General features: G+C 45.2%; 2 protein-coding genes across 2 annotated transcripts in view; one reads left to right on the forward strand and one right to left on the reverse strand.

The window, feature by feature from the left end:
* LOC105712514 (uncharacterized) overlaps positions 1–21,603 on the reverse strand; it is a 182,124-nt gene extending 160,521 nt beyond the window's left edge. The window contains exons 1-4 of the mRNA XM_012445584.2: positions 21,190–21,603; positions 20,403–20,493; positions 18,786–18,933; positions 17,454–17,532 (exon numbers count right to left, since the gene is read on the reverse strand). The gene's annotated coding sequence lies outside the window, so the exon portion shown is untranslated. The remainder of the gene's footprint in view (positions 1–17,453; positions 17,533–18,785; positions 18,934–20,402; positions 20,494–21,189) is intronic.
* CCL5 (C-C motif chemokine ligand 5) lies at positions 20,875–27,174 on the forward strand. Its single transcript, XM_012445431.2, has 3 exons — positions 20,875–21,032; positions 22,576–22,687; positions 26,967–27,174. Exons 1-3 carry the CDS (start codon positions 20,957–20,959, stop codon positions 27,052–27,054), a joined length of 276 nt encoding a protein of 91 aa, XP_012300854.1. The 5' UTR covers positions 20,875–20,956; the 3' UTR covers positions 27,055–27,174.
* The last annotated feature ends 427 nt before the right edge of the window (positions 27,175–27,601 follow it).

Consider the following 27,601-nt stretch of genomic DNA (forward strand, 5'->3'; position numbering starts at 1 on the left):
TAGAATCGTGGCCATGTTTTAAAACCACCACTTAACTCATCTATATAATATAAAGAATAATAACAATATCTATCTTGAGAGAGTCAATGTGAGGCTAAAATAAGATAGAGTATACCTCATTTCTCCATTTCCCTTGTAGATCTTCCTGAGATCACCTCTCAGTAAACTACTTGCACTCAGCTAGGCACAGTGGCCCACGCCTGTAATCCCAGCACTTTGGGAGGCCAAGGTGGGTGGATCACCTGAGGCCAGGGGTTCAAGACCAGCCTGGCCAACATAGTGAAACCCCATCTCCACTAAAAATTCAAAAATTATCTGGGCATGGTGGCAGATGCCTCTAATCCCAGCTACTCAGAAGGCCTGAGGCATGAGATTCACTTGAACCCAGGAGACGGAGGTTATAGTGAGCTGAGATCACACCACTGTACTCCAGCCTGGGTAACAGAGTGAGACTCTGTCTCAAAAAAAAAAAAAAAGAAAAAAAAATACTTGCACTCAAATATTTATCTCAGGTTTGGCTTCTGGAGGAGCCCAACCTAAGAAAGGTGTGAAAGAAAAAAAAGTCAACTCCTAGGTTGTTGGCCTGACCAGTTGAGCTTCATCATTTTAGCTTAAACAGCCACATTTAGGGAGTATATCCCAAGTACCGTGTTACATATTTTATGCCAATTCCTAATCATAGCCACATTGTGTCGTATATTGCATCATCCTCATATCTCCAATAAGAAAACAGGCTTGGAAAAGTCAACCAGCTGACCAGACAACTAGTAAGTGGTGGAGCTGCTTTGTAAAGAACAGGAGATAAGGGAGGTAGAAAGTACACTGCTTTGGTGTGGCTGCCCAAATGTGGGGTTATGACAACTCCTATTTCTATGGGCCAGACTTCCCTCCCAGCTGGAAAGTTCCTATTTCCTCACAGTGAAAGTTCCTATTTCCTCAGAGTTCCTATTTCCTTGCATTCCTTTTTTTTTTTTTTTTTTTTTTGAGGCTGAGTCTTGCTCTGTCTCCCAGGCTGGAGTACAGTGGCGTGATCTTGGCTCAATGCAACCTCCACCTCCCAGGTTCAAGCAATTCTCCTGCCTCAGCCTCCCGAGCTCCCGAGTAGCTGGGATTACAGGTGCCTGCCACCACACCCAGCTAACTCTTGTATTTTTAGTAGAGACGGGGTTTCACCACGTTGGCCAGGCTGGTCTCGAACTCCTGACCTCAAGTGATCCACCCGCCTTGGCCTCCCAAAGTGCTGGGATTACAGGTGTGAGCCACCACACCCAGCCACAGTGGGGATTCTTAATGGTACTATCATTCACCTTGTCACTGATGGAGAAAGTGGAAGAGATGGAGAAAGAAAAAGAGAGCAAAAGTATAGAGGATGAGAGAAAAAGTTTACAATGCGCCAGATACTGTTCAATTCTTCATGTCATTCCATTTAATCTTCCCAACAAGGCTCGAGGGACACATTAGCTAACACTATCTTTCATTTCACAGAAAGGGGAAAGGCTGAGTTCTATGAGACAGTAAAGAGAAAATCCAGGCAACCTGAACCCAGTCTGTCTGGGTCCTGCCCTGCCTCACTGTGACTCAGAAGTCGTCTGAGTAGTTGTCTGTACGTTTTCAATTTCTTTTCTTTCTTTTTTCTTTTTCTTTTTTTTTTTTTTTAACAAAACAATTTCATGTCCTAGTTTCTGAGTATATCCCGGCTGGTCCCTGAGGAGAAATTAAGCCTGCTTAAGGGGTTGGAGCAATCAAAAAGCAGCTGCAGGACATAAAAGAGAGGCGTTTAGCAGCACTAACAAGATTCTGAAGAGAGAAACAGGTGGTTAGAGAGCCTACAGCGATGGGGCTAGAAAGCAGCCTGTGTGTCTGCAACATGAGAGGGAGGTTTTATGGCTGGAGGACTGTGTGTATGTATGATCTTGGGGGTAATTCTTCATCATTCATCATGTAGCAGTGTCAAAAATATACATGTTACAACTTGGACTTACAGAAAAAAGTTGCTGTCTATTTTTCAGTAATTGGGCTGACACTGGTGCACCCATTCTCACCAATGGTGGAAGAAACACTTAAACAGGGTAATTAAGGAAAATGGGCTCCTCTGAAATGAAGCAGCTTCACTTCAGGTAAATATTCATAGCCAGTGTGAAGTTCAAACTCTTGGTCAGGACTGTTTCTTAGCTCCCAAGGTGGCTTCAGGATGCAGGGCCTCATGGCCCTGGTTGGGGGTGGGGTGTAGTTCTCATTCTGTTGACTCCGGCTGACCTGTTGACATATGGCTCATCTCACCTTGCCCTGGGACCCTCCTGATGCTACAGTGCTACAGCTGGCGGACCTTGTGGTCGGTTCTCTTGGTGAGGCCAGAACCCACTTGCTGCCTGGGCCCAATCAGTTCTCACTGCTCTGAGCCTCAGGATGTCCTCCATCTTTTTTAAAGTACCCATTTGGCAGCCTCTGCTATATGGGCATCCGAAACCTTACCAGAATGTCCAAAAAGTCATTCCCATTCTCCATCTCAGATACTCCCAGCTACCACAGGATTCTCCATTTCTTCACATGCTGCTTCGCCCCACCAGGGTCAGGGGCCTCATTTCTTTCGCCCAAAACAACCATGATGTAAGGCTATTGGATGCAACAGATGTTTACTGGAGATTTGCACATAAGATAGGTATTGAATGTAGCACAGAATAATTCAGGTGAGAACTCAAAATTGGATACCAGCCATAAAAATCCCTGCCTTAGGCCAGGCACGGTGGCTCATGCCTGTAATCCCAGCACTTTGGGAGGCCGAGGTGGACAGATCACTTGAGGTCAGGAGTTCGAGACCAACCTGGCCAACATGGTGAAACCCCATCTCTACTAAAAATACAAAAATTAGCTGGGCGTGGTGGTGGGTGCCTGTAGTCCCAGCTACTCGGGAGGCTGAGGTATGAGAATCACTTGAACCCGGGAGGCTGAGGTTGCGGTGAGCCAAGAATGCACCACTGCACTCCAGCCTGGGTGACAGAGCGAGACTCTGTCTCAAAGAAAAAAATCTCTGCCTTAAAAAAGCACTGGCCATTTCCTAACAGAAAAATTAATCTCTCCCTGGCCTGATTTTATTCCCAGGATCTGGCCACTGTGTTCTAGAGTCCCGCACATCTCCCCTCTTCTCCCTCACCACCCCATGTCCTTGCCCCATCTCTCAGCCTGACCATGAATGACTTCCAATCCTGTTGCTTATGCAGAAAGATTTAGCCCTCTCTAGGCAATATGAGGTAAGGGAAGGATGTGATGGAAGGGTTTTCCTTTTTATAATCAAACATGCCCATTAAGGCACTTTTTTCCCTAATCTTATGAGTAATTCCCTTCCTAGGAAGAATTTTTTTGCCGTTACTTTAGATCTGCCAGCTCAATGTTAGGCAGCTTTATTAAAACAGTTTTGTAATGCCTCCAAACATTTTGTAATGGGGTATTTTTTTGAATCCTCACACGAAGCAGTAGGTAATATTATTACATCCATTTTACAAAGAAACCAAGGCTTAGCAAAGTTAGAACACGGCCACTGAGCGAATCAACAGCCAAGTAAGAACTCAGACCCAGGTCTGCCTTACTCTAAATGCCCGTGCTCTCTGCCACTGCCCATCAGGGGAAAAAGAGATATGTGTCTGCAGCTGAGAGGCAAACCCCATGTTCAGAACCAATTCCCATGTAGCAGAAATTGCTTCTGTACTGCAGGGGCCTCTGTGGAGAGGACAGGCCAGGACACAGGAGCCCTTGACACCAGGGAAGCTTGTTCCCAAGGTCCCTACTGGTCCAACACACCATCCTCATGGAGAAACCTCCAGGATTCTCACTCCCTCCCAGCTCAGCCTGTTCCCTGACAAGAGTCCCCACTGCAAACACCAATGCTGAGTCTGCCCTGGAAACAGTCCCCTTGGGGCTGACCACACTGTTTCTAGACCTCAGAGCTACAGAGAGGCAGCTGCAAACTTGAGGCTCTCCCAGACCCTTCTGATCAATGTGCATCCCTGGCAGGGAGGCATCGTGCCCTTTTATATCTACTGGGCAAGGGGCCAAGCCCCCAGAGGGCCACCAGTGTTTGCTGAACTGAGTCCAATTCCAACTACTACTGTTTCCTCCTTCCTTTGTGATAAAGGGCTCCAGTAGGCTGAGCTGATCTCAGTGACTGTAAGCACAGCTGCTTCCATTTACTCAGCACCTACTATGTGCCAAGCATCATATACAATGACTTCATCTGGTCTTTCCCAGTCACGTGGGTTCAGTGGAAAGTCAGCCCATTTTATAGATGAAGGAAACAGTCCAGCAAGAGCAAAACAGTTTCTTGAGCTTTTACAGCATAAGCAGCAGAGGCTGGAGTTTGAACCAAAGTTTGTACAACTCCAAGGGCTATGCTGTTTCCACTAAAAAACACCCTCTGTCAGAGGAGATAATGTCTATCACTCCTTCCCTGGAGATGAAATATCACTCTTCTTTTTTGGGGGGGAAGGCACGTACGGTCGTTTTTGGTGTCAAAATATGATTCTAAAAGCCTACTTCCCTGATGCGGTAAAGGGTGGGGTGAGGGGCCTGGGGCAGGAATGAGCCACTGGGTGAGTCATGCACCTCAACCTCTGCTGAGAAGACCTATATCTCTCACTGGCCTGAGGGGTAAAACAAGCTCTAAGACTGGGGCTGAAGCTCCATGGGAATTCTCCCTCCAATACTTCTTAGAAATAGATCAAATATGCACATGATACAAAATTCTAAAGATACAAAGTGGTATACAAGAAAAGGAGGTCTCCCTCCTAGCTCTCCTCCAGGCCTCCCTCCCATTACCCTTCCTAACAAGAAAGGGAATGTTGTCAGTTTCTTATGCAGCCTCCAAAAGCATTTATATAGACGAGTCTTTCTCTTCTTTTTAAACACACACACACACTGTAGCATATTATATAAGCCATTCTATCCTCCTTGTTTCTTTCACTTAGTGTGTCTTAGAGATCATTCAATTTCTGCAAGTATGGAGATTTTCTCTCTCTTTTTTTTTAGACGGAGTCTCACTCTGTCGCCCAGGCTGTAGTGCAGTGGCATGATCTTGGCTCACTGCAACCTCCACCTCCCGGGTTCAAGTGATTCTCCTGCCTCTACTTCCCAAATAGCTGCTATTACAGGCATGCACCACCAGGCCGGGTTAATTTTTGTATTTTTAGTAGTGACAGAGTTTTGCCATGTTGTCCAGGCTGCTCTTGAACTCCTGACCTTAAGTGATCCACCCAACTCAGCCCCCCAAAGTCTGTGCCCAGGCGGAGATTACCTCATTTTTTTTTTTTTAGTAGCAGCCTGACATTCCGTTATATGGAAGTGCCAGAATTATTTTATTAGTCCTTTATTGATAAACTTCAATATTCAGGATTACAAACCATGAATATCTTGTATAGATCAAGTTGTACATATGTGAGTACATCTGTAAGATAAACTACTAGAAGTCGGATTACTAATGCTTATTAAATACAGTATGTACTTTAAAATTTTTTCAAACTTTATAGAGAACGTAGCAATGTATACCCCATCAATAATAAAAGGCACCATGCCCAGCTAATTTTTTGTATTTTTAGTAGAGATGGGGTTTTGCCATGTTGGCCAGGTTGGTCTGGAACTCCTGGCCTCAAGTGATCCACCTGCCTCGGCCTTCCAAAGTGCTGGGATTACGGGCGTGAGCCACCACGCCCAGCTGGGAGTGTTTTTTTTATATGAGTAAAAAACCGGAAGAGACTAGCTGAGAAGTAGACAGGCAGGCCTATGCCTGGCCCAGAAATTCATCCTAGGACAAGTAAAGAAGTCACCAACGAGTTGTTCCCTACAGGTAAGCTACCCATTTCACAGATGAGAAAACTGAGCCTCAGAGAGCTGACTTGCCTTACTCAGTGTTGTGGCCTGGAATGCTATAGATCCAGGGCTAATTCCTCCAGACAGTATATGCCTCACCTTCTGACCTCAAGCTGTGGTATCCTGTGTTGGGTTGGCTACAAGTCGGAGAACCCTGCTCCTTCCTATTGTGAGCGGAAAGTAGTTGGGGCCACCACATGATTCAGAGCTTCCCATGGTTACTTCATTCCCACATATAAGAAACCACCATAAGCCCACACATTCACAGTCACACAGCTACTATTTTCAGCCTCCTTGGGACCCATAGGACCTTCAGCATCCACTTCTCTGAGGTGGGTAGCAGTGATGACCCTGGACATTCATCGACCAGCCTAAGGAAGTGAAACTCTCAACAGATCCTCTGCACAGCTACCACCGGATAGGGGGCAGTGAGACCGTGAAAGAAGTCAAAGTAGCACATGAGCCACAGTGTTATCAGCCACTCAGGAAACAGAAGTAACCAGGGTGAACTAATTATCTTTCTCTGTATTGGAAAATGCCCTTCTCATCCATTAACTCACTTCACCTCCACAGCAGTTCTCGGAATTAGACAAAACAGGAATCTTATATTCATTCTTCTTCTTGAACAGATAAGGGAAAAAAAAGTATGTCTTTTCTAGAGAAGCAGAGACCAGAGGAAGACCCAGGTTTTCTGGTGCTTAATCCTGGCCCCATGTTCTTCTGCCTCATGTTAAGCAATATCCTGGCAGTATAAGATGTTCACAAAAACCAGCTGTTACCTGCCCACATCCAGAATGAGTCACCATGTAACTAGCAATGTTGTTTTGAACCCTCCAGTACATGGACATATATGCATTCCTTTCTCTGTATCTTTCAGCTTCATAGATGTGTCCTTTGTGAGGATACTCTTGGGATGTTTCTGAAGGACTCTTGTGGTGTCCTTCTACTGTATCTAAGTGCCTGGCATGGCCTCTGGAACATGATGAGTACTCAACAAAGGTGTGTTGCCTGATTGGCTAAGAGAATGGATGATATATGTATGAGAGGATGAATCAACAGGTGAACAGATAAATGGATGGATGAATGGGTGGGTGGGTGACTGGTGGGTTGAGTATTGGTTCACTTGTTTTGTTTTGTTTTGTTTTTCCAATAGCATCCATTCCCCCTTCAAAATATCATCTTGATATCATTTTATGTAATTACTTCTTCCTTCCAGGGTATACGGTCTCAGTGGTATAACATATCAGGGACTTTATTCTCCCAGCCAAGAAGCATGCAAATGACACAAGCTTGGCTGGTCATACTCCCTCTCCTAGGACTGTGAATCCTTAGTAGAGTGCGATGAGGATAGGAAAATTAGCTGGAGTACATTTATATCAACAGTGGCACCCTGAAGGCACTGCCAAGTTGTTCCTGCTGCCCACACACCCAGAGTGTTTCTGGTTTCTCACTTGTCATTTTTCCAAGCCAAGTTCTCCAATGTCCTACCCATTCTATGAGCTACTCAACATTACCCCCAATACATTACTTTCCTGATTAAGTTAGTGTGATATAATTATAAGTCTGTGTGTGTATATATATAAAATTAATGTACATAGGTTTTCATCCACAGTTCCTGGCTTATAACTCATTGCCCTTACAGTCTTCTAATGTTGGGGCACTTTAGGCCTTAGAAGCAGGCTTCAGGAAGCAGAATTTCTCTCTCTCTGATCTCTCCTGCCTTCCTTTCGCCTGCCCAAGGCAGGACTCTAATCTGATTGTGGGTCATAAGACCCTCATTCCAGAGAGGGCCCTGCCCCATACCCTGGAGGAAGGAATGCCGAAAAAAAAATCTGAGCAGACAGGCCCTGCTGGGTTCCTGCCTCACTCTATTAGTATAAAATCATATCCTTTTTGCCCAATTACATTTCGACATGGTTTTCCATGCATATCCAATGAACTTTATAAAAGGCTCAAGAAAACAAGGTTCAGAGAGCTTCCAGAGAGCAGAACACGTCGCGGCTGAGAGGAAGGTGAAGGAGAACTCATCCACGTGCTGGGCGAGTGGTACCCCCCAACTCCAGAGGAACAGAAGCTCTTCCAGATCTTGCCTTGTGTATCTTTTCATCTGGCTGTTTAAATGTAAGTGTTTCCCTGAGTTCTGAGAGCTCCTCCAGCAAATTAATCAAACCCAAAGAGGGTGGATCATGGTAACCCCAACTTGAAGCTGGTTGGTCAGACATTCTGGAAGCCCAGACTCATGACTGGTAAGAAGGAGGGAGCAGTTCTGTGGAACTGATTCCTCAACCTGTGGTTTCTGAGGCTATTTCCAGGTGGACCGGTGTCGAATTGAATTAACTGGCAGACACCCGGCTGGTGTCCACTGCAGAACCGATTGCTTACTTGTGTGGGAAGAAACCCCTAGATATTCGGTCACAGAAATCTTGTGTGTTGTTATCGTGTAAGAGAACAGGAAAAATGCATGTTGAGTATTTTTTTCCACACTCCCAGTCCACAAAGTTTTCTCCACTTATAAACAAAGAATTTTTTTTTTTTCCTGAGACAGGGTCTTGCTCTGTCACCCAGGCTAGAGTACAATGGTGTGATCATGGCTCATTCATGGGGAGTTTCAACCTCCTGGGTCCAAGTGATCCTTCTACCTTAGCCTCCTGAGTAGCTGGGGCCACAGGTGCATGCCACCATGCCCAGCTAATTTTTAAATTTTTTGTAGAGACAGAGTCTCCCTATGTTGCCCAGGCTGGTTTTGACCTTCTGGGCTGAAGCAATCCTCCCACCTCAGCCTCCCAAAGTGCTGGGATTACAGGCATGAGTCACTGTGCCTGACTATGAACAAAGGATTTTAACAGACATAAGATGCAGATGTGAAGGAATAGCTGAGAGGTTTTTTGTTGTTGTTTGTTTGTTTGTTTTTTCTTAAAGACAGCGTTTCACCATGTTGGCCAGATTGGTCTCGAACTCCTGACCTTAGGCAATCCACCCACCTTGGCCTCCCAAAGTGCTAGGATTACAGGCATGAGCCACCGTGCCCGGCCTGTGAAGGAATAGATGAATAGACATGTGCTGGACAGGAAGGAGTGAAGGAATGAGTGGGTAAATGGAGGAGTGCAGTGCTACTCACAGAAGAATTTCATGAGCTAAGTGGTAAAGTGAGTCCTGGGCCTTTGATGGATAAGAGGGAAAGAAGGGATCATAACCTTTCAGCCTTACCCATAGGAGGAGTAATGTGAACTAATTTTAGGGGTTAAACAGGACACTTACCTCCAAATCTCACTCTAGTATACTAGAAATTCTTTACTTTTCTATCTCTCTTTTTCCCTTTGTTTTTTTTTGTTTTTTTTTTTTTTTGAGACAGAGTTTCACTCTTGTCGCCCAGGCTGGAGTGCTATGGTGTGATCTCCATTCACTGCAACCTCTGCCTCCCAGGTTCAAGCGATACTCCTGCCCCAGCCTCCTGAGTAGCTGGAATTATAGGCACCCGCCACCATGTCTGGCTAATTTTTTGTATTTTTAATATAGACAGGGTTTCACCACATTGGCCAGACTGGTCTCGACCTCCTAACCTCAAGTGATCCACCCAACTCACTCTCCCAAAGTGCTGAAATTATAGGTGTGAGTCACCGCACCCTGCCTATACTTTTCTATCTTTTAACTGAGAAGGAAATAAATAACATTGTCAGAGCTTCATTTCACCGATGAAGAAACCTGGACCTACAAAGGGCAAGTGGTTCACCAAAATCTAACAAATGGGTTTGGAGCTGCAATAGCACTAGAGCTTAGGTCTCTCAATTCCCAGTTCCTTGCTCTTTTTACCACCCAAAGCTGACACTAAAAGGAATGACTGTGGTGTAGAATTTCCAAACCCCAGTTTGAGGAAATTCCCCAAGGGGACTTTTTCATGCAAGCTGGAGAGCCTCAAAAATGCAATGAATGCTTGGAAGGTTCTAAGGACCCTAATATTCTAACCTGAACATTAGAAAGAAGGGGAAGCAGCCTAGTGGGGAAGCAGGGAACTGGGACCCCCTTCCCTGAGAATGGAAGTAATAGGCAAGATGCCAAGGGGCTTCCCAGGATGAGCTCAAGAAAGGGCAGCATCCAGACTACAACCACATCATCCTGTAAGATTCTGAAGCTTTGTCACTTCCTTTCTAAGCCTGTGTGTGAAACTCTTTGAAAAGGGGTATGTGTGCTGGCCTGACAAGACAGCCAGGAAGGGAGAAGGAAGGACCACATCCCGCTCCTTGGCCAGGCTCTGAGAGACAGAAATCCAGTGAAGGACAGAGCATGGGGCTGAGTGCCTGAAGCCCACTGCATTGAGGGCAGGAGAGCTCAGGGCAGGTCTGAGTCACTAACATTTTCTGTGTTTCTTCCTAATAAGTGAAATAATGTGCATAGTGTCTAGCACAGTGCCTGACAGCTCACAGAAAATCACCAGCTTCCCCTCTCCCACCGCCATGCCTCCTAACTCTCAGATGCGAGGAACACCTCTATTGGGAGGGGAAGCCATTGAGGGAAGAAATGCTGGCACCTTGACATTTGGGGAAAGAAAGGAAAGGAATTGTTTTCCAAGTATCTACTTTGTGCCAGAAATAGTATTGGGCAATTTACTGATTGCCTCATTTAATCTTTTGAAGTATCCTTGAAGTTAGGTATTCTCAGCTCCGTTTCCAGAAAGGAAACCAAGGTGAAAAATAGTTAATAATTTGTTCAAAGGCATACAGAAAAGTGCCAGATGCGGTGGCTCACACCTGTAATCCTAGCACTTTGAGAGGCCAAGGCAGGTGGATCATTTGAGATCAGGAGTTCAAGACGAGCCTGGCCAACAAGGTGAAACACCGTCTCCACTAAAAATACAAAAATTAGCCAGAAATCACTTGAACCCGGGAGGCAGAGGTTGCAGTGAGCCAAGATTGTGCCACTGCACTCCAGCCTGGGCAACAGAGTGAGACTCCATCTCAAAAAGAAAAAGACATACAGAAAGGGTTGGGTGAGGTAGCTCACACCTGTAATCCTAGCACTTTGGGAGGCCAAGGCGAGAGGACCACTTAGGGCTAGGAGTTTGAGACCAGCCTATGCAACACAGTCAGATCCCTTCTTTAGGAAAAAAAAAAATCTGCCACAAAAGCCACATTCAATAGAAAACATTTTTAAAAAAATAGCCAGGCATGGTGGCGTGCACCTGTAGTCCCAGCTACTCAGGAGGCTGAGGCAAGGAGATTGCTTGAGCACAAGAGTTTGAGGTTACAGTAAGCAATGATCAGCTACTGCCTTCCAGCCTGGGCAACAGAGTGAGACCCTGTCTCTAAAGAAAAATCAAACAAACGAAAAACGACATACAGAAAGTATGTGCTGTCTGATTTCAACCCCAAGCTTGTCCTGCTTTACCAGGCTTTCTCCTGGGGGCTGGAGGTACTGGGGCCGAGGGCAGGGGTGGGGTGTGCAGGGGATAGCAGTGCTCCAGCAGTAAGAGTTCCTGAAGTGTACTTCATGAGGAGGTGTATACCAGTAGAGGGGAAGCCACCAGCCATCAGCAAATATGCAGAGGAAAACAACAACAAAAAGAGACCCCAAGGTATCAGTAGGAGGAGGACAGTCTGAAGTCATCTGACACCCAGCCATTTTGGAAGAACTGATGCTTCTCCGTGGGCCTTGCTCCCATGGCTACCCCACCCCCAAGACATCTTGTGATAGGCTCCTCCAGTAACCAGAGGCAGGTGAGCGATGCTCTGATCAACAAATACACTGCATGTGGTCTCCATCTGCAATAAACAAGTGGCTGTGCCCAGCCAATGTCCTGTGTGGTGAAGGTGAGAAGAGTGAGGGGGAACCAAGCTGCAACCCTTGATGTGAATGCGGTTGAAATTATGAGAGCCGTTGTCAAAGTTAGTACACTGACATAGTGCAATGTGCATTAAAGTGAGATATAAGGTGACAGGGGAGGGGAGGGGAGGGGAGGGGAAGGGAGGGAACAAACCAGAGCTGGACCAAAAATCAAGGGCAGGATATTGTAGAGTCTTGGATGGGGTTCAAATTCTGTCTCCTCCTGGGAAGTCTCCTGAGCCTGCTACGAGGTCTCAGCTTGCACCCTATTGCCTCTGGCACCAATGGAGCACCTACCCCATACAGGGTCCTTCAGAAACAGAGTGAGATAACTTCCAGTCTCAGGTGGGAAATATGTAGACTTGCAAACAGGGGCAGAGAAGGACAGGAACGACCAGTAAGTCTCCAATTTGCAGATTGGGAAAATTAAGGTCCATGAGGAAATGACTTTGCCTTAGGCTTCTGTTGGGAGCCCAGATTTCTAGAGGATGGGGGGAATTTCACTGCTTTAGGCATGTTTTTAAGAGCAGCTGAACACTCAAGAGCTGCCCCCAACAGTCTGAAGTCATGAGGGGAACTCCATGCCTGATGACCGCTTTGGAATCCAGATAGAATTAGGTTTCATTTTCTCTACCAGCATTTGGTTTCCTAATGTCATATTATGAAACTTGGCCAGCAGCCAGCTTAGCTTTGGAAAGAGTGAATGATGGGGGGGAAAAAAAGGAAGATTGTGCCAGGGAGGGAGGGGAGGAGAGCAGCTACACTAGGCTTGAGGGGATACAGGCCTGGCTTTAGTGAGGATTATGCTGGGAAAAGGGGTGCCAGAGGCATAAAAGCTGATAGGAAGCAGACCTGTGGATCAAGAGGCCCATCAATGAGCCTGCAGGGTCTATGAACTTACATGCAAAATTACATGTGTCTGTCTGGGTAGGTCTCTGCCGATTGGTGGAATTATTCACAGCTTTCATGAGATTCTTTTTTTTTCTTTAAGAAAGGCAGACTGCCACACGCAACACCTCATTTGGATGTGTCTGGAGTCTTGGAAGCTTGATGACATTCGCCTACAAATGGACCTTGAGAGCTTGTTTGGAGGTTCTAGCAGGGGAGCGCAGCTACTTGTATACCCTTGACCAAGAACAGTCCTCTATTGGGGAAGGCTGTTCTTTTCCAAATGGACCTTGAGAGCTTGTTTGGAGGTTCTAGCGGGGGAGCGCAGCTACTTGTATACCCTTGACCAAGAACAGTCCTCTATTGGGGAAGGCTGTTCTCTTCCAAATGGACCTTGAGAGCTTGTTTGGAGGTTCTAGCGGGGGAGCGCAGCTACTTGTATACCCTTGACCAAGAACAGTCCTCTATTGGGGAAGGCTGTTCTCTTCCAAATGGACCTTGAGAGCTTGTTTGGAGGTTCTAGCGGGGGAGCGCAGCTACTTGTATACCCTTGACCAAGAACAGTCCTCTATTGGGGAAGGCTGTTCTCTTCCAAATGGACCTTGAGAGCTTGTTTGGAGGTTCTAGCGGGGGAGCGCAGCTACTTGTATACCCTTGACCAAGAACAGTCCTCTATTGGGGAAAGCTGTTCTCTTCCAAATGGACCTTGAGAGCTTGTTTGGAGGTTCTAGCAGGGGAGCGCAGCTACTTGTATACCCTTGACCAAAGAACAGTCCTCCTATCTTGGGGAAGGTTGTCCTCTTCTGAAACTGCCTTTGCAAATGTTATAGCAGTGAGAAAATTATGACAGTGAAAGAAATCTGACCTAACCGATTCCATCTTGCTTCTAACCTCCCAGCTGCCTTTGTTCATTCCTGGGCATAGGGAGGGAGCATTCAATTTGGGAGAAATTTAGTTTATGGTTTAACTTTGAAACAAAGATGATAACAGCCCCTCCCTGACACAAACCCACTAGATTGGCCACAAGATTAGAAATTACAGCTCAGAAGTCATGCAGCCAGAGGCTTTGAGACCACTAACCTCTCCAATTGCTCCTGTAGATAATATTATTATTGTAAAACCTAAGATTGGTGTTTGAGGTATTTTTCAGACCCTGCATTCTGATGGATCAGCTGGCACCACCCAGACCGGTAAACTGGCTCATCTGGTCTTCTGGCCCCCACCCAGGAACCAACTCAGTGCAAGAGGACAGCTTCAACTCCCTATGATTTCATCCCCGACCCAACCAATCAGCATTCCCGCTTCCCTAGCCCCCTGCCCGCCAAACTACCTTTCAAAAACCCTAGCTTCCAAATTTTCAGGGAGGCTGACTTGAGTAATAAAACCCCTGTCTCCTGTTTAGCTGGCTCTATTTGTATCAAACTCTTTCTCTATTGCAATTCCTGTGTCTTGATAAACTTGTTCTATCTGGGCAGTGGGCAAGAAGAACACGTTGGGTGGTTAAACCAAGTGTACAGCTTCAGGAGGGACGCACATGGAACAGTAAAGGGAGAAGGGTACACAGGTCTAGCCAGCTAGATCAGCCAAACTGAGGTGCTAGGAGTGGGGCTTGGCGGCAGCTCACCTGCACTAGAGCTGTCTTTCACACATTCCCACTGATCACAAACCCCGCACCATTACCTCACTGATGCCATGTTTAAGCATGCCTTTTACTTAACAAATTCCAGGAACTGGCCTTAGAAAATCCAAATATCAAGCCAAGGTTGTGGAGTATTCCACCTCAGGAAGGAATGCTGAACAACTGATTTACAGACTTGTTGCCTCAGCCAGACTACCAGGTAGTCCATTACTCAAGATAGCCATTATGACCAGATAATGCTAACCTGCATACCCTACCCTTCACATGCTTTGCCCAGCCCAGCCTGCATACCCTACCCCTGATGTCAATTCTCATGCTTTGCCTAATAAAAAAAAAGCCCTACCAGCTCTGCACGGAGTCAGTCAGAGAATTCTCCTTGTGCTGCCTCCCTTATGTCCAGGCAAAAGCTCCAGTGGAGTCTTGTCTCAGAAAACTCTTTTGACCTCATGTCAATTTCTATTGCATTGAAAACCCAAGAAACCACGGTTGGTAACAGACCAACCCTGGTGATCAATGGGGTGACAGATATTTCAGGCAGATCACCCTCATATTCTCATCTGATTTTTTTTTGAGACCAAGTCTCGCTGTGTGGCTTAGCCTGGAGTACAGTGGTGCAATCTTTGCTCACTACAACCTCTGCCTCCTGAGTTCAAGTGATTCTCCTGCCTCAGCTTCCCAAGGAACTGAGACTACAGGCATGCACCACCATGGCCAGCTAATTTTTTTTTGTAGTTTTAGTAGAGATGGAGTTTCACCATGTTGGGCAGGCTGGTCTCGAACTCCTGACCTCAAGTGATCCTCCTGCCTCAGCCTCTGAAAGTGCTGGAATTATAGGTGTGAGCCACGGCACCCAGCACCCCCCCTTTTTTTTTTTGAGACAGGGTCTCACTCTGTCACCCAGGCTGAAGTGTAATGTGGCTCAATCTTGGCTCACTGCCACCTTTGCCTCCTGGGTTCAAGCAATCCACATGTCTCCCCACCAAGTAGCTGGGACTACAGGTGCACCACCATGCCCACTAATTTTTGTATTTTTAGTAGAGATGGGGTTCACCATATTGGCCAGGATGGTCTCGAATTCCCGATCTCAGGTGATCCACCCACCTCAGCCTCCCAAAGTGCTGGGATTACAGGCGTAAGCCACCACACCCAGCCCTCATCAGACTTTTAAATGGCTCCATTGTCCCAAGCAGGTTAGGTCCAATATCATACTTTGCAGATGAAGAAATTTAGGCCCAGAGAAGTAAGCAACTTACTCAAAGTCATCGTTAATAATAGCAAGGCAAACACAGAAAGGAAAATACTATATGATCTCACTTACATGTGGAATCTAAAAAGGCCAAATACATGGAAGCAAAGAGTAGAACTTTGGCTACCAGTGGTGGGGCTGTAAGAGAAATTGGGAGATTCTGGTCAAAGGACAAGTTGCGATTATGTAGAATCTAATATATAGCATGAGGACTATGGCAGTTCCCCTTTATCTGAGGGAGATATGTTCCAAGACCCCCAATGGATGCCTGAAACCATGGATAGTACCTGTTATATACTATTAGATTACGTGTTTTTTCCTATACTACCTATGATTAACTTTATAAATTAAGCACTGTAAGAGAATAACAACAATAACAAAATAGAACAATTATAACAACATACTGTAATAAAAGTGTAAATGTTAATTTCTGGAATTTTCCATTTAATATTTTCTGACCATGGTTGACCAAGAGTAACTGAAACCACAGTAAGCAAAACCACAGATAAGGGAGGACTATTGTATAGTTAACAATATTGTACTGAATACTGGAAAATTTCTAAGAGAAGAGATTTCAGGTATTCTTACCACACACACAAAACAGCAGTAACTGTGTGAGGGGACAGATATATTAATGTGTTTAACTGCAGTAATCATTTCACTACGTATATGTATATCAAAACATGTTGTAAATGTGTTTATTAAAAATACACAATTTTTATTAAAAATTAATCACAGAGCTGGATTTTGAACCTAGAAGTCTGACTCTAGAGAGACCATTTAATCAAGATGCTGTAAGAAGTTAATAGGACTTAATCAGCATTGATTTAGCAGCATGTCTAAGACATTTATTGGAAAGCAGGTAGAGAACACAAATAAACAAATAGAAAACACATAGGACGCTGTCGCGATGCTCATGGAGTTAAGACCAGTGAAAAGACGATTCGGAATAAAAGAGTGTAAATTTACTTGTTTATTGTTTATCTCCCTTCTCCCTGACCCTCTACTCCATACTCAAACAAGCTCTAGATGGCAGGTCTTTGCCTGTTTTACTAGCCATGGTGCCTGCAGTGCCTAGAACGGTGCCCAGCTCACAGCAATTCTCAGTAAAATCTGTAGAGTGGGTGAGGAATGACTGAGTGGCATGGACCATGCACACTGAAGGGACGGGGAGAGCAGAGATGGCTTCATGATGGTTGTGCCCACCTTATGTCTCCTAAGTACATCCATGAGCATTACCTCCCCTGATCCCCTCCACCACTGCAGTGGGTCAGACAGGAAGGAGTTCCAGGTTTTCAGGAACATAAAGAGCTGGGTGAATAATAATGATAGTTGCCATTCATTGAACACCCACCCTGTACCAGGCACCATACTGTTTACATGACCTCTCTAATTTGCTTATGGAATCAGTACATTAGAACCAGAGAAAAACTTGAAGATAGCCCATCAAGCCCAAACCTTGATTTTGCACAAGAGAAAATGAATGGCAGAAATGAAGTAAAAATTCGATTATCCTCCCTCCTATGCTCCTCACAATTCATTGGAATCTCCGAAAGGGAAGAAAAATACTCCCATGCTGGGTGCAGTGGTTCATGCCTACAATCCCAGCACTTTGGGAGGCCAAGGAGGAGGCTTGCTTGAAGCCAGGAGTTTGAGACCAGCCTGGGCAACATAGCAAGATCCAATCTATACAAAAAAATTAAAAATTAGTCCAGCATGGTGGCGCACACCTGTAGTCGTAGCCGCTCAGGAGGCTGCAGGTGATCAGCAACTGCATTCCAGCCTGGGCAACAGAGTGAGATCCTGTCTCGAAAGACAACAAAAAGAAAAATACTCCTGACATTCCCACTGCCTATTCCCACTCAGCAATCCCACCATCCTACCACCAACCCCCTGTCCCATCACCACTTATACACAGATATACGTATACACACACACACACAGTGGAAAGGTTCACTGGGATTCAAAGATGAGGAGCATGTTGGGGTTCTCTGCAGGTTTCCTCACCTCTTTCTTTAGCTCGGGTCCCAACTCAGCATATCTGGTATCCAGGAAAATACTTTCCTTTCTTCCTTAAAGAGGGAAACTGAAATCAAGAAAAAAAAAAAAAAACAGAAATCAAGCTCACAGGAGAAAACTGAGCTTTGGCAATCACTTATGATTTTCTCTAAAAACAATGAAGTGTGGTAGAAAGTCTATGAACCCAGATACGGGTTCAATATTGAACTCTACTACTGTAAGCTGTGACCATAAGCTAATCACTTAACCTCTCTAAGCCTCAACTGCCCATCTTTTTTTTGTTTTGTGAGATGGAGTTTCGCCCTTGTTGCCCAGGCTGGAGTGTAATAGCACGATCTTGGCTCATGACGACCTCCGCCTCCTGGGTTAAAGCGATTTTACTGCCTCAGCCTCCCAAGTAGCTGGGATTACAGGCATGTGCCACAACGCCCAGCTAATTTTGTATTTTTAGTAGAGATGAGTTTTCTCCATGTTAGTCAGGCTGGTCTCAAACTCCCTACCTCAGGTGATCCGCCCACTTTGGCCTCCCAAAGTGCTGGGATTACAGGTGTGAGCCACCACGCCGGCCTCCATCTGTTTTAAAAAATACTTTTCGTAAAAAATAAATAAAGATTTTTTTTGGTAACAAATTCCATGAATACATGTTAACTAGGGGTCTGGTTTAGATTGCTGAAAAGCATAAATTACAGAATATCCTAAAAAGCATTGACGTCTTCTTACTCTTAACGATAACATGATAATAATAGACAATACTATTTTGCTGTTGTTGTTGAGACGGAGTCTTGCTCTATCACCCAGGCTAGATTGCAGTGGCACAATCTCGTCTCACTGCAACCTCCACCTCCCAGTTTCAAGAGATTCTCCTGTCTTAGCCTCCCGAGAAGCTGGTATTACAGGCAACTGCCACCATGCCCAACTAATTTTTGTATTTTTAGTACAGGTGGGGTTTTACCATGTTGGCCAGGCTGTTCTTGAACTCCTGACCTCGTGATCCACCCACCTCGGCCTCCCAAAGTGCTGGGATTACAGGGGCGAGCCACAGCACCTGGCAATAGCCAATGTTATTAAGTAGTTTAACATGTGTCAGGAGTTGCACTGAGAGCTTTGCAAGCATAAGGACATTTATAGGGACTTAATTATCTGGACAGTTGTGTGAGGGACTATTATTATTATCACTGATATATAGGTAAGAAAACTGAGACCAGAGAGATTATTAATAACTTGCCTGAGGCCACCTGGCCAATAAACAGGAGAAACTGCCAAGTCCCTGCTCTTAACCCACTGCCTTTTCCAGAGTCTCTCACATGTTTGGTAACTTACCTTAGACCTAACGAGGCTTTGTGAAGGAAACTATTGGTAAAACATTTTTATGTGGATGGATGAACATTTCTAAAGTGCTCGCAATTTGTTTCTTTAAATGAGATGGCCATACTTTCCAAAATTATGTTTCCATTTTTAATTGATTGAGCTGTAAGGAGGGAATGAGAGGATTGTTGTAAAGAGCTTGGAACAAGGCTAGGCGAGGTGGCTGTAATCCCATCACTTTGGGAGGCTGAGGCAGGCAGATCACCTGAGGTCAGGAGTTCGAGACCAGTCTGGCCAGCATGGTGAAACCCTGTCTCTACTAAAAATACAAAAATTAGCCAGGCATGGTGGTGGACACCTGTAATGCCAGCTACTCAGGAGACAGGAGAATTGCTTGAACCTGGGAGGGGGAGGTTGCAATGAGCCAAGATCTTGCCACTGCACTTCAGCCTAAACAACAGAGCAAGACTCTGTATCAAAAAAAAAAAAAAAAAAAAGAGCTTGGAACAGCACCTGTAACCCAGAAAGGCCTCAATTACTGTTAACTGCCTTATTGATGTTATTCACTGGACAGAGCTTGAGCATGGTCATCAGAAACACGTGCCTTCAAATCCCACTTATCAGCTGAGTGACCTTGAAGATGTTAATTATCTGTTCTGAGGCTTAGTTTCCTCATGGGTCAAATGAGAATAATAGACACTGCCTCAAAGTCATTGTGAGGAAGAAATGTGACAGTCTTCCCATTCTGGGTGGATCAGTCACTCCCAACCACCATGTTACAAGTGTGGGAGTAGCTAACAGAAAATGATCTCAGCAGAGGGTTACATTTTCTTTATTTTGTTTTTGTCACTGTCAATAAACATTTTTCTCTTAAAAAATTCTAAAGCCAATTTCAGCCTAGCCCAGGCAAAATTGTCGCTAATTCTGAACTACTGAAATAGGCATTGATGAATATTTACTGTATCCAATTCTTTGGAATGGAGTAAGGACCCCAGCTCTAATCCAGAAGTTCCACATGGGTTCAGTTTCGAGGGTACTCCCAACCACTCCCAACCTTTAATGTTGGGCAGCACTTAATGGACAGAGCACTGAAGTGGGAGCCAGGGCAACTTGGTTCTGATCCCAACTCTGTCATTCATTTGCTGTGTGTTCTTAGCAAGTTACTCCTGTTCACTGGGCCTTGGTTTTCTCTTGTGCAACTGAAGAACATGGAAAAAATGATCCCTAAAGTCCTTTGAAGCTTTCATACTCTGTAACTTTTGTGCCCAAGAAGGCCTTACAGTGAGATGAGTTGACACGCACTAAGCCGGTAGAATAGTGGCTGCCACAGATAGACCCTCAGTAAATGCTAGCCAATAATGGTACAGTATGCTGGAAGAGATCTTTATCTCTCTCTACTTCTCAACAAGGCTATGATCAGTTATTCCACTTTATAAACAAGGAAATAGAACTCAAAGACATTAAGCAATTTTCCCAAAGATTGCTTAGCAAATAAATGGGAGAGACCCTATGGCCAGGATGAAAACAAGAAACTCCCACAAGAGGACTCCAACTCATATCTAGTGAACAGGTCCCCCAACGCCCAGCTCAGATCAACTGCCATGCCACAATTTATAGTGTGAGTGTGCTCACCTCCTTTGGGGACTGTATGTCCAGAGGATTCTCCTCAATAAAATACCTTATAAATAACATCCTTCCATGGATGAGGGAAAGGAGATAAGATCTGTAATGAATAAGCAAGAACTCTGAAGGCAATCAAATAAAGACTCAGTGACTAACGATCCTGTCCTATCTGCCCCTCCTTCTCATCCCCAAGGAAGCAGCTTCCTGCTCTCTGAGGAGGACCCCTTCCTTGGAATGTAAAACTGAGGATGTCAGCAGAGAAACCGTTTTCCACTACTGGTGCTTGCCCAAAGTGGTAACTGATAAGTTCACTCTAGATGAGAGGGCAGTGATGGGGAGACAGAGACTCAAACTTCCGGAGGCTATTTCAGTTTTCTTTTCCGTTTTGTGCAATTTCACTTATGATACCAGCCAATGCTTGGCTGCTATTTTGGAAACTCCCCTTAGGGGGTGCCCTTCAACTGGCCCCAACTCCTATAAAGAGCCAGCCTGAGCTTCAGAGGATCCCTGTAGAGGATCCTGAGACAGCACGTGGACCTCCCACAGCCTCTCCCACAGGTACCATGAAGGTCTCCGTGGCTGCCCTCGCTGTCATCCTGGTTGCTATTGCCCTCTGCGCTCCTGTATCTGCCACCCCATGTAAGTCCTGGTCTTGACCACCACAGCCCCTGGAGTCGGACCCTCTGCCTAGAATGCCCACCCCACCCCAATGACTGCCCCAGACCTTGTCCTCTTTTCAACTGTAATATGAATACTGTCTGAACCCCATTATTTACGTTCTTCTGGATTGTCTTACCCAGATGTCCTGTTGTCCTTGAGAGATCTCTAAACTGCTTCATGGCAGGGATCTCCTGATCAACTTTCCCGTCATCAAGGTCTACTTCCCCAAGGCCCACAGGTGTTCACTGAGTGTGGACTGATGTTGGGAAGATTAGTAGTCATGAGTGGCTCACACTGATCTTGAAACACGACTGACTCATGCCTGTCAGCAGCAGGGTTTCTAAGAAATGTAACTAAACTATAACTTCCTGAGACAGTCATATTCTCTCTTATTTCATAAATGTAAAAAAAAATGGGTTTATGAGAGGATACATGGCTTTATTAATAGTGAATGCTTTTTTTTTTTTTTTTGAGACAGAGTTTCACTCTTGTTGACCAGGCTGGAGTGCAATGGTGCAATCTCGATTCACTGTAACCTCCACCTCCCAGGTTCAAGAGATTCTTCTGCCTCAGCCTCCTAAGTAGCTGGGATTACAGGCATGCGCCACCATGCCGGGCTAATTTTTGTATTTTTAGTAGAGATGGGTTTCTCCATATTGGCCAGGCTGGTCTCGAACTCCCGACCTCAGGTGATCTGCCTGCCTTGGCCTCCCAAAGTGCTGGGATTACAGGTGTGAGCCACTGTGCCCGGCCAACATTTAAAAAATTAATAAAAACAAAGAGAGGATAATAAAAGATAATTAAATGGCTACTATGGATCAGGCAATGTGCTGATATTTGTACATCTTATTTAATACTCACAACTATTCTTTGAGTAGCTGTCCTTGACTTACAGCAGTGAAAACAGAGAGGTTAAGTAACATGTCCATGGGCACACAGCTAGGAATTGGGGAAACTGGTATTCAAACCTGGTTCCATCTCGCTGGGAAGATAAAAACTACTCCTCTGCTGGAAAGTGGTAACTGATGCTTCCCAGAGTCATCTTGAATTAACTGACCAACAAGAAGTTCTCTGCTGAGAGTTCTTCTCACTACAGCTCAATATACATCTCGAGGCCCCTCTTGGGATCCTGGCTTAGTCATGGAGCCTGAGCTTTGGAAGCCTCCCCACAACCCACCTAGGTCTCAAAGAAACCAAGTTCTGAATCCACTGAGGATCCTGGAACGGCAAGAATGAGACCAGAGGACCCAGGACAAACCAGGCAGAGGGCCTGAGAGCCAAGGGCAGAGGGTTATGGTGTAGAGGGACGGATACAAGCTTCGCTCAAGGATTAGATGAGGGATTGGAATCCCCACTCTGCCACTGTGAATCCATGGCAAAGTGACTTTACCTCTCTGAGCCTCAGTTTCTGTCAAGGAAGATAACAGTTCTTTCTAAATAAATCATACAAAGTGTCCAGCACAACGTCCAGTGTGCAGGAGCAATGAATAAAAAGGTTTCCCTCCTTCCTTTCCTCTCCCAGATGCCTCGGACACCACACCCTGCTGCTTTGCCTACATTGTCCGCCTGCTGCCCCGTGCCCACATCAAGGAGTATTTCTACACCAGTGGCAAGTGCTCCATCCCAGCAGTTGTGTGAGTCTCAGCCCCATGGAGCCCTCCCAGAGCCAGTTCCCTCAGGAGTCCTCTGAGAGGATGCCCTACCCACTCCCACCCATCCTCCAGCTGCAAGCAGCCACAGCTCCTCCATCTCTAGCCTCAGAGTCACCTGCTATAATGTAAAAAGACTAGACAAGCTGTCCTTGTAGAATACTGCCCACTCTGATAGACTACGTTCCTAGGACTCCAATCTTTATTAGTGTGGCCTTTACTTGAACGTGGTCTGGAAATCCTACATGGAGAAGATCAAGTCAGTCATCTCCTTCAGTGAAGAACCTTACAGTCCTCTATATTTCACACCCAATCAAATCCACCTAAACCTCAGAGGAACTAGGGAGGAGAGGTCAGAGCTTAGAGATCTATAAATAAGGTCAAATAAAAAACAAAAAAAAATCCATTAGAGAAGAAATAAGGAAATGAGATTCATCTTTAAATATCTGAGCTAATACATTTGGAAAAATACAATAAACCCTACTATATAGGAAGTGCCTACGTGTGTCAAATGTCTATGTGCATGATCTCTAAATTACACTTAGCTCTGACAAGTATGCATAATTCTCTCTATGTTTCAGGTAATGAAACTAAGATTCACAGAGGTTTGATGACTTAGCCAAGGCTGCACAGTAAATGAGGGATGAACCTCTAGAGCCTCCTCTTTCTACTATAGCAAAGCCGTTAGTGACAATTGCTTAAGAAATTTATAGTAGAGACTTAAAAATGAAAATAGTGCAAGCTGAAGTTTCCTGTATAAGAGTGAAGTTTTTTGTTGATTTGTTTTTGTTTTTGTTTTGAGACACAGTCTTACTCTGTTATCCAGGCTAGAGTGCAGTTTCACGACCTCGGCTCACTGCAACCTCTGCCTCCCAGGTTCAAGTGATTCTTCTGCCTCAGCCTCCTGAGTAGCTGGGACTACGGGTGTATGCCACCACGCCCAGCTAATTTTTTGTATTTTTAGTAGAAACAGCGTTTCACCATGTTGGCCAGGATGGTCTTAATCTCTTGACCTCGCGATTCGCCCGCCTCAGCCTCCCACAGTGCTGGGATTACAGGCATGAGCCACCGTGCCCAGCCAATTTTTGTATTTTTTGTGGAGATGGGGTTTCATCATGTTGGCCAGGTGATCTTGAACTCCTGAGCTCAAGTGATCAGTCCAGCTCGGCCTCCCAAAGTGCTGGGATTACAGGCATGAGCTACTGCATCCAGCCAGGGTGAAGTTTTTTAATCCAAAAATTTTTATGACACTGCCAAAGTTAGAAGTATTCAAAGACAGACTTTGGGTCTGATGAATCTTTTGAAGTATAGTGATAATATTTAATAACTACTAATTTTATTTCTGAAAACAAATATTTTTCAAAAGAAGAAAATCCTTCCCTTACCACATATTATGAGCACACAGCGATTACTAAAGCCACCATCCCAGTACAATCTTATGGGGCTTAGAGTCTAACAAGAGGGTCAAGACAGACACGGCAATGACTACAATATCCAGCAAAAGAAACATGACAAGGGAAAGAGAAACACATTCAGCTTCAGGGATTTACAGGATTGCTGCAAATTGTGCTTTCTGAGGAGAGATTTGGCCCAGCAGAGAAAAGCCTGGGGGATGGGATATATCAGGAAGAGGGACTGTCCCCCAGGATTCTACTTTGGTTTATGTAGAGTCTCCATGCAGGAAAGCACAGAGGGCTTTGAGTGTCAGGAAAATGCAGCAAAAGTGGTAGAGCTGTCAAGTGTAAAATGAGCTAGAACAGGGAAAGCTGAGAAAACAGGAGTCCAGTTTAAAGACTCCTGTCATTACCCATGTAAGTAGTATCGGAGGCTGAACAGTGCCTGAAGGAAAGGAGAGACTGTTTCAAAGACAGACACACTTGCAACCTTCAAAGGTGGAATTTGCAAGCCCTAGTAGGTGATTTGAGGTCAAGAGCAAGGGAGAGAGATGGGGGTTGAGGATGACACTGAGGTTTCAACCTCTGGCTGGAGAAGTGTAGAACCACCTTAAGCCTGCAAAAGAGCTGTTTAAAGAGGAAAGAGCTAAGGTGCCAGCAAGGTAACGCTATGGGTATGTCCAATGGTAATGGTGAAACGAAAGGTTGGTAGCTGAGGAAAGGGTGTTAGGGCTAAAAATATGACATTCTTTTGTAGGAAAAAGGCATATCCCAATTTTAAAAAGGCAATCCAGCCTGCCTTGGTGAGTACTGGCTAGTTTGCTTTGTTAGTACTCCAGCTATGACACTTGGTGAGTGTAGGCCTTTCAGTTAACCCCTCAGCACCCCAATTTCCTCATCTACAAATAGGGTAATAGAAGTATCCCCCACTGGGTCACAGTAAGAAAAAAATGCTTAGAATATGCCCTGGTACACAATAGGTGCATAAGTGTTAACTTATTATTATCATCATTATCTAAATGCATTATTGCATACACAAAAGTAACAGTTGAGATTTAACAAATGAATGCAATTCATTCATTTACTTACTCATTCAATAAACATCCATTAAGCATCAACTATGTGCCAGGCCCAGGGCCAGAGACCTAGGAAAAAACACAAAGAAGAGAAAAGGGCAGCAACTTTGAGAACATCCTCTCTTAAGGGGCAGGCAGAAGGAGGAAGTCAGGCAAGCAGAGGGTGCCAAAAATGGGGGCAAGGAGGGAAGACTTGGCAAGGAAGGCTGTTCTTTGACATCACAATCTGCGGGGGTAGGGCTGGGGGCAGGAAATGGAGGCCTGGGCTACCCTCACCTCAGGTATTGGTTTCCTGGCCTTTTGACTTCCTAGCCACTGGTCAAGGATGCCAAAGAGAGGATAGCAAGTCTGGCAGGATTTCCTGTATGACTCCTGGCTGAACAAGGCAGGGTCTGTGTCTGAAACTCTCACACCACCCTAAATAAGAACGCAAACACTAGGAAGCATGAGAGCCCAGAATACCTCTTCCTTTCCCTTTCTCATCTCTGCACATGAGAGAAAAAGAGACAGTCAAGGGGCTCTGAGTGAAGCTCAGAAAAGGGAAACCCAAAGAGAAACAAGAAATCCTTGTTCTCATCAGACAATCCAAGCCTTCACTTTGTCTGAAAACATTTAAGCTTAAGAATGTGCAGGATACATCCAAAAATGGTTAAGATGGTAAATTTTATGTTATGAATATTTTACCACGATAAAAAAGAATTTGAGGCTGTTAGGCACAGAATCAAAGTCTCATATTGCTCTCATCCACCCTAGAGCAGAAGTTTTAGAGCATTCTAGTAACAACACATGAATGGTATTTTGCAAACTGTATTCATACATACTATCCTTTGAGCTTCACAGTAATTGTGCAAAGAATTATTTCTATCTACATTTCAGAGCTTAGTAAATGGACTCAAAGGTGTTACATGATTTGCCCAAAATGATCAAAGTAATAAATGATGAAATCAAGACTCAAGGTCATGCCCTTTTCTCATTCACCTACCCGTGGATAGATATATTCATGTATTCATTTGTTCAGTGTGCCAGGTGTGTTGTCTAAAGCCGAATCAGATGTTCTTTTTTTTTTTTTTTTTTTTTGAGATGGAGTTTTGCTCTTGTTGCCCAGACTGGAGTGCAGTGGCATGATCTCAGCTCACTGCATCATCCGCCTCCCAGGTTCAAGCGATTCTCCTGCCTCAACTTCCCAAGTAGCTGGGAGTACAGGCACCTGCCACCATGCCCAGCTAATTTTTGTGGTTTTAGTAAAGATGCGGTTTCACCATGTTGGCCAGGCTGGTCTGGAACTCCTGACCTCATGATCTGCTCACCTTGGCCTCCCAAAGTGCTAGGATTACAAGCATCAGCCACTGCACCCAGCCCAGATATTCTTTTAAGAATTTATCATCTCCCACTTATTCAGCCATGATTCAGTTCTTGAGGGACACCTTATTCTCTCTGCATCTTAAGCATCCAGCATAGGGCCTGGAACAGAGGAAGTGCTGAGGAAAGGCTAGTGGTTGGCAGGCTCAACCCTGGGTTTCAAGGCTTCCTATCCTCTTAGCTTTTCAGGCTGCATGTATTTGTGTAAAGGTGGGTAAAATGCACACAAATTTGTTTCTGGCTTGGAGCCCTTTGATCCAGCAGAAGAGAAAATGTCCTCTCCTTAAAAGCCACAAATAAAATCTTATGGAGCTCCAAATATGCCCTACCCCAGTACCATTGTCCTCTCCCTTTATACCTTAATCCACTTCATCCCCCAAACTGGCTGTCCCAGTACTGGCAAGATCTCATCCTCCCTCTTCTCCTCTCCCACAGCTTTGTCACCCGAAAGAACCGCCAGGTGTGTGCCAACCCAGAGAAGAAATGGGTTCGGGAATACATCAACTCTTTGGAGATGAGCTAGGATGGAGAGCCCTTGAATCTGAACTGCTTGCTGCTTGCTCTTGTCCTAGCTTGGGAGGCTTCCCCTTGCTATTCTACCCTACGCCCTCCTTGGAGTGACCAGATTCTACCACACAGCAGCAGTTATAAAAGCCTTCCCCAGGCTGGGCACAGTGGCTCATGCCTGTAATCCCAGCACTTAGGGAGGCTAAGGTGGGTGGATCACTTGAGGTCAGGAGTTCGAGACCAGCCTGGCCAATACGGTGAAACGCCATCTCTACTAAAAATACAAAAATTAGCTGGGCGTGGTAGTGTGTGCCTGTAATCTCAGCTACTTGAGAGGCTGAGGCAGGAGAATCGTTTGAACCCAGGAGGTTGAGGCTGCAGTGAGCTGAGATTGCACCACTGCACTTTAGCCTGGTTGGTGACAGAGCAAAACTCCGTCACAAAAAAAAAAAAAAAAAAAAAAAAAGCCTCCCCCATCTAAAGCCTAGAAGAGCTTCTGAGGCACTGCTTTGTTGAAAGGAAGTCTCTAGGTTCTGAGCTCTGAAGACCCTTAGCTTCTCCAT

This window comes from Aotus nancymaae, unplaced genomic scaffold (genome assembly GCF_030222135.1).
Source record: "Aotus nancymaae isolate 86718 unplaced genomic scaffold, 86718_ANA_hifiasm-v0.15.2.pri h1tg000018l, whole genome shotgun sequence".
Lineage (NCBI taxonomy): Eukaryota > Metazoa > Chordata > Mammalia > Primates > Aotidae > Aotus > Aotus nancymaae.

Excerpts from the sequence above, each read along its gene's own strand:
- CCL5 (XM_012445431.2), top strand. The coding sequence starts at position 20,957 with ATGAAGGTCTCCGTGGCTGCCCTCGCTGTCATCCTGGTTGCTATTGCC. Across the intron at positions 21,033-22,575 it reads TCCTGTATCTGCCACCCCAT|ATGCCTCGGACACCACACCC; the intron begins GTAAGTCCTGGT and ends TTCCTCTCCCAG. Across the intron at positions 22,688-26,966 it reads TGCTCCATCCCAGCAGTTGT|CTTTGTCACCCGAAAGAACC; the intron begins GTGAGTCTCAGC and ends CCTCTCCCACAG.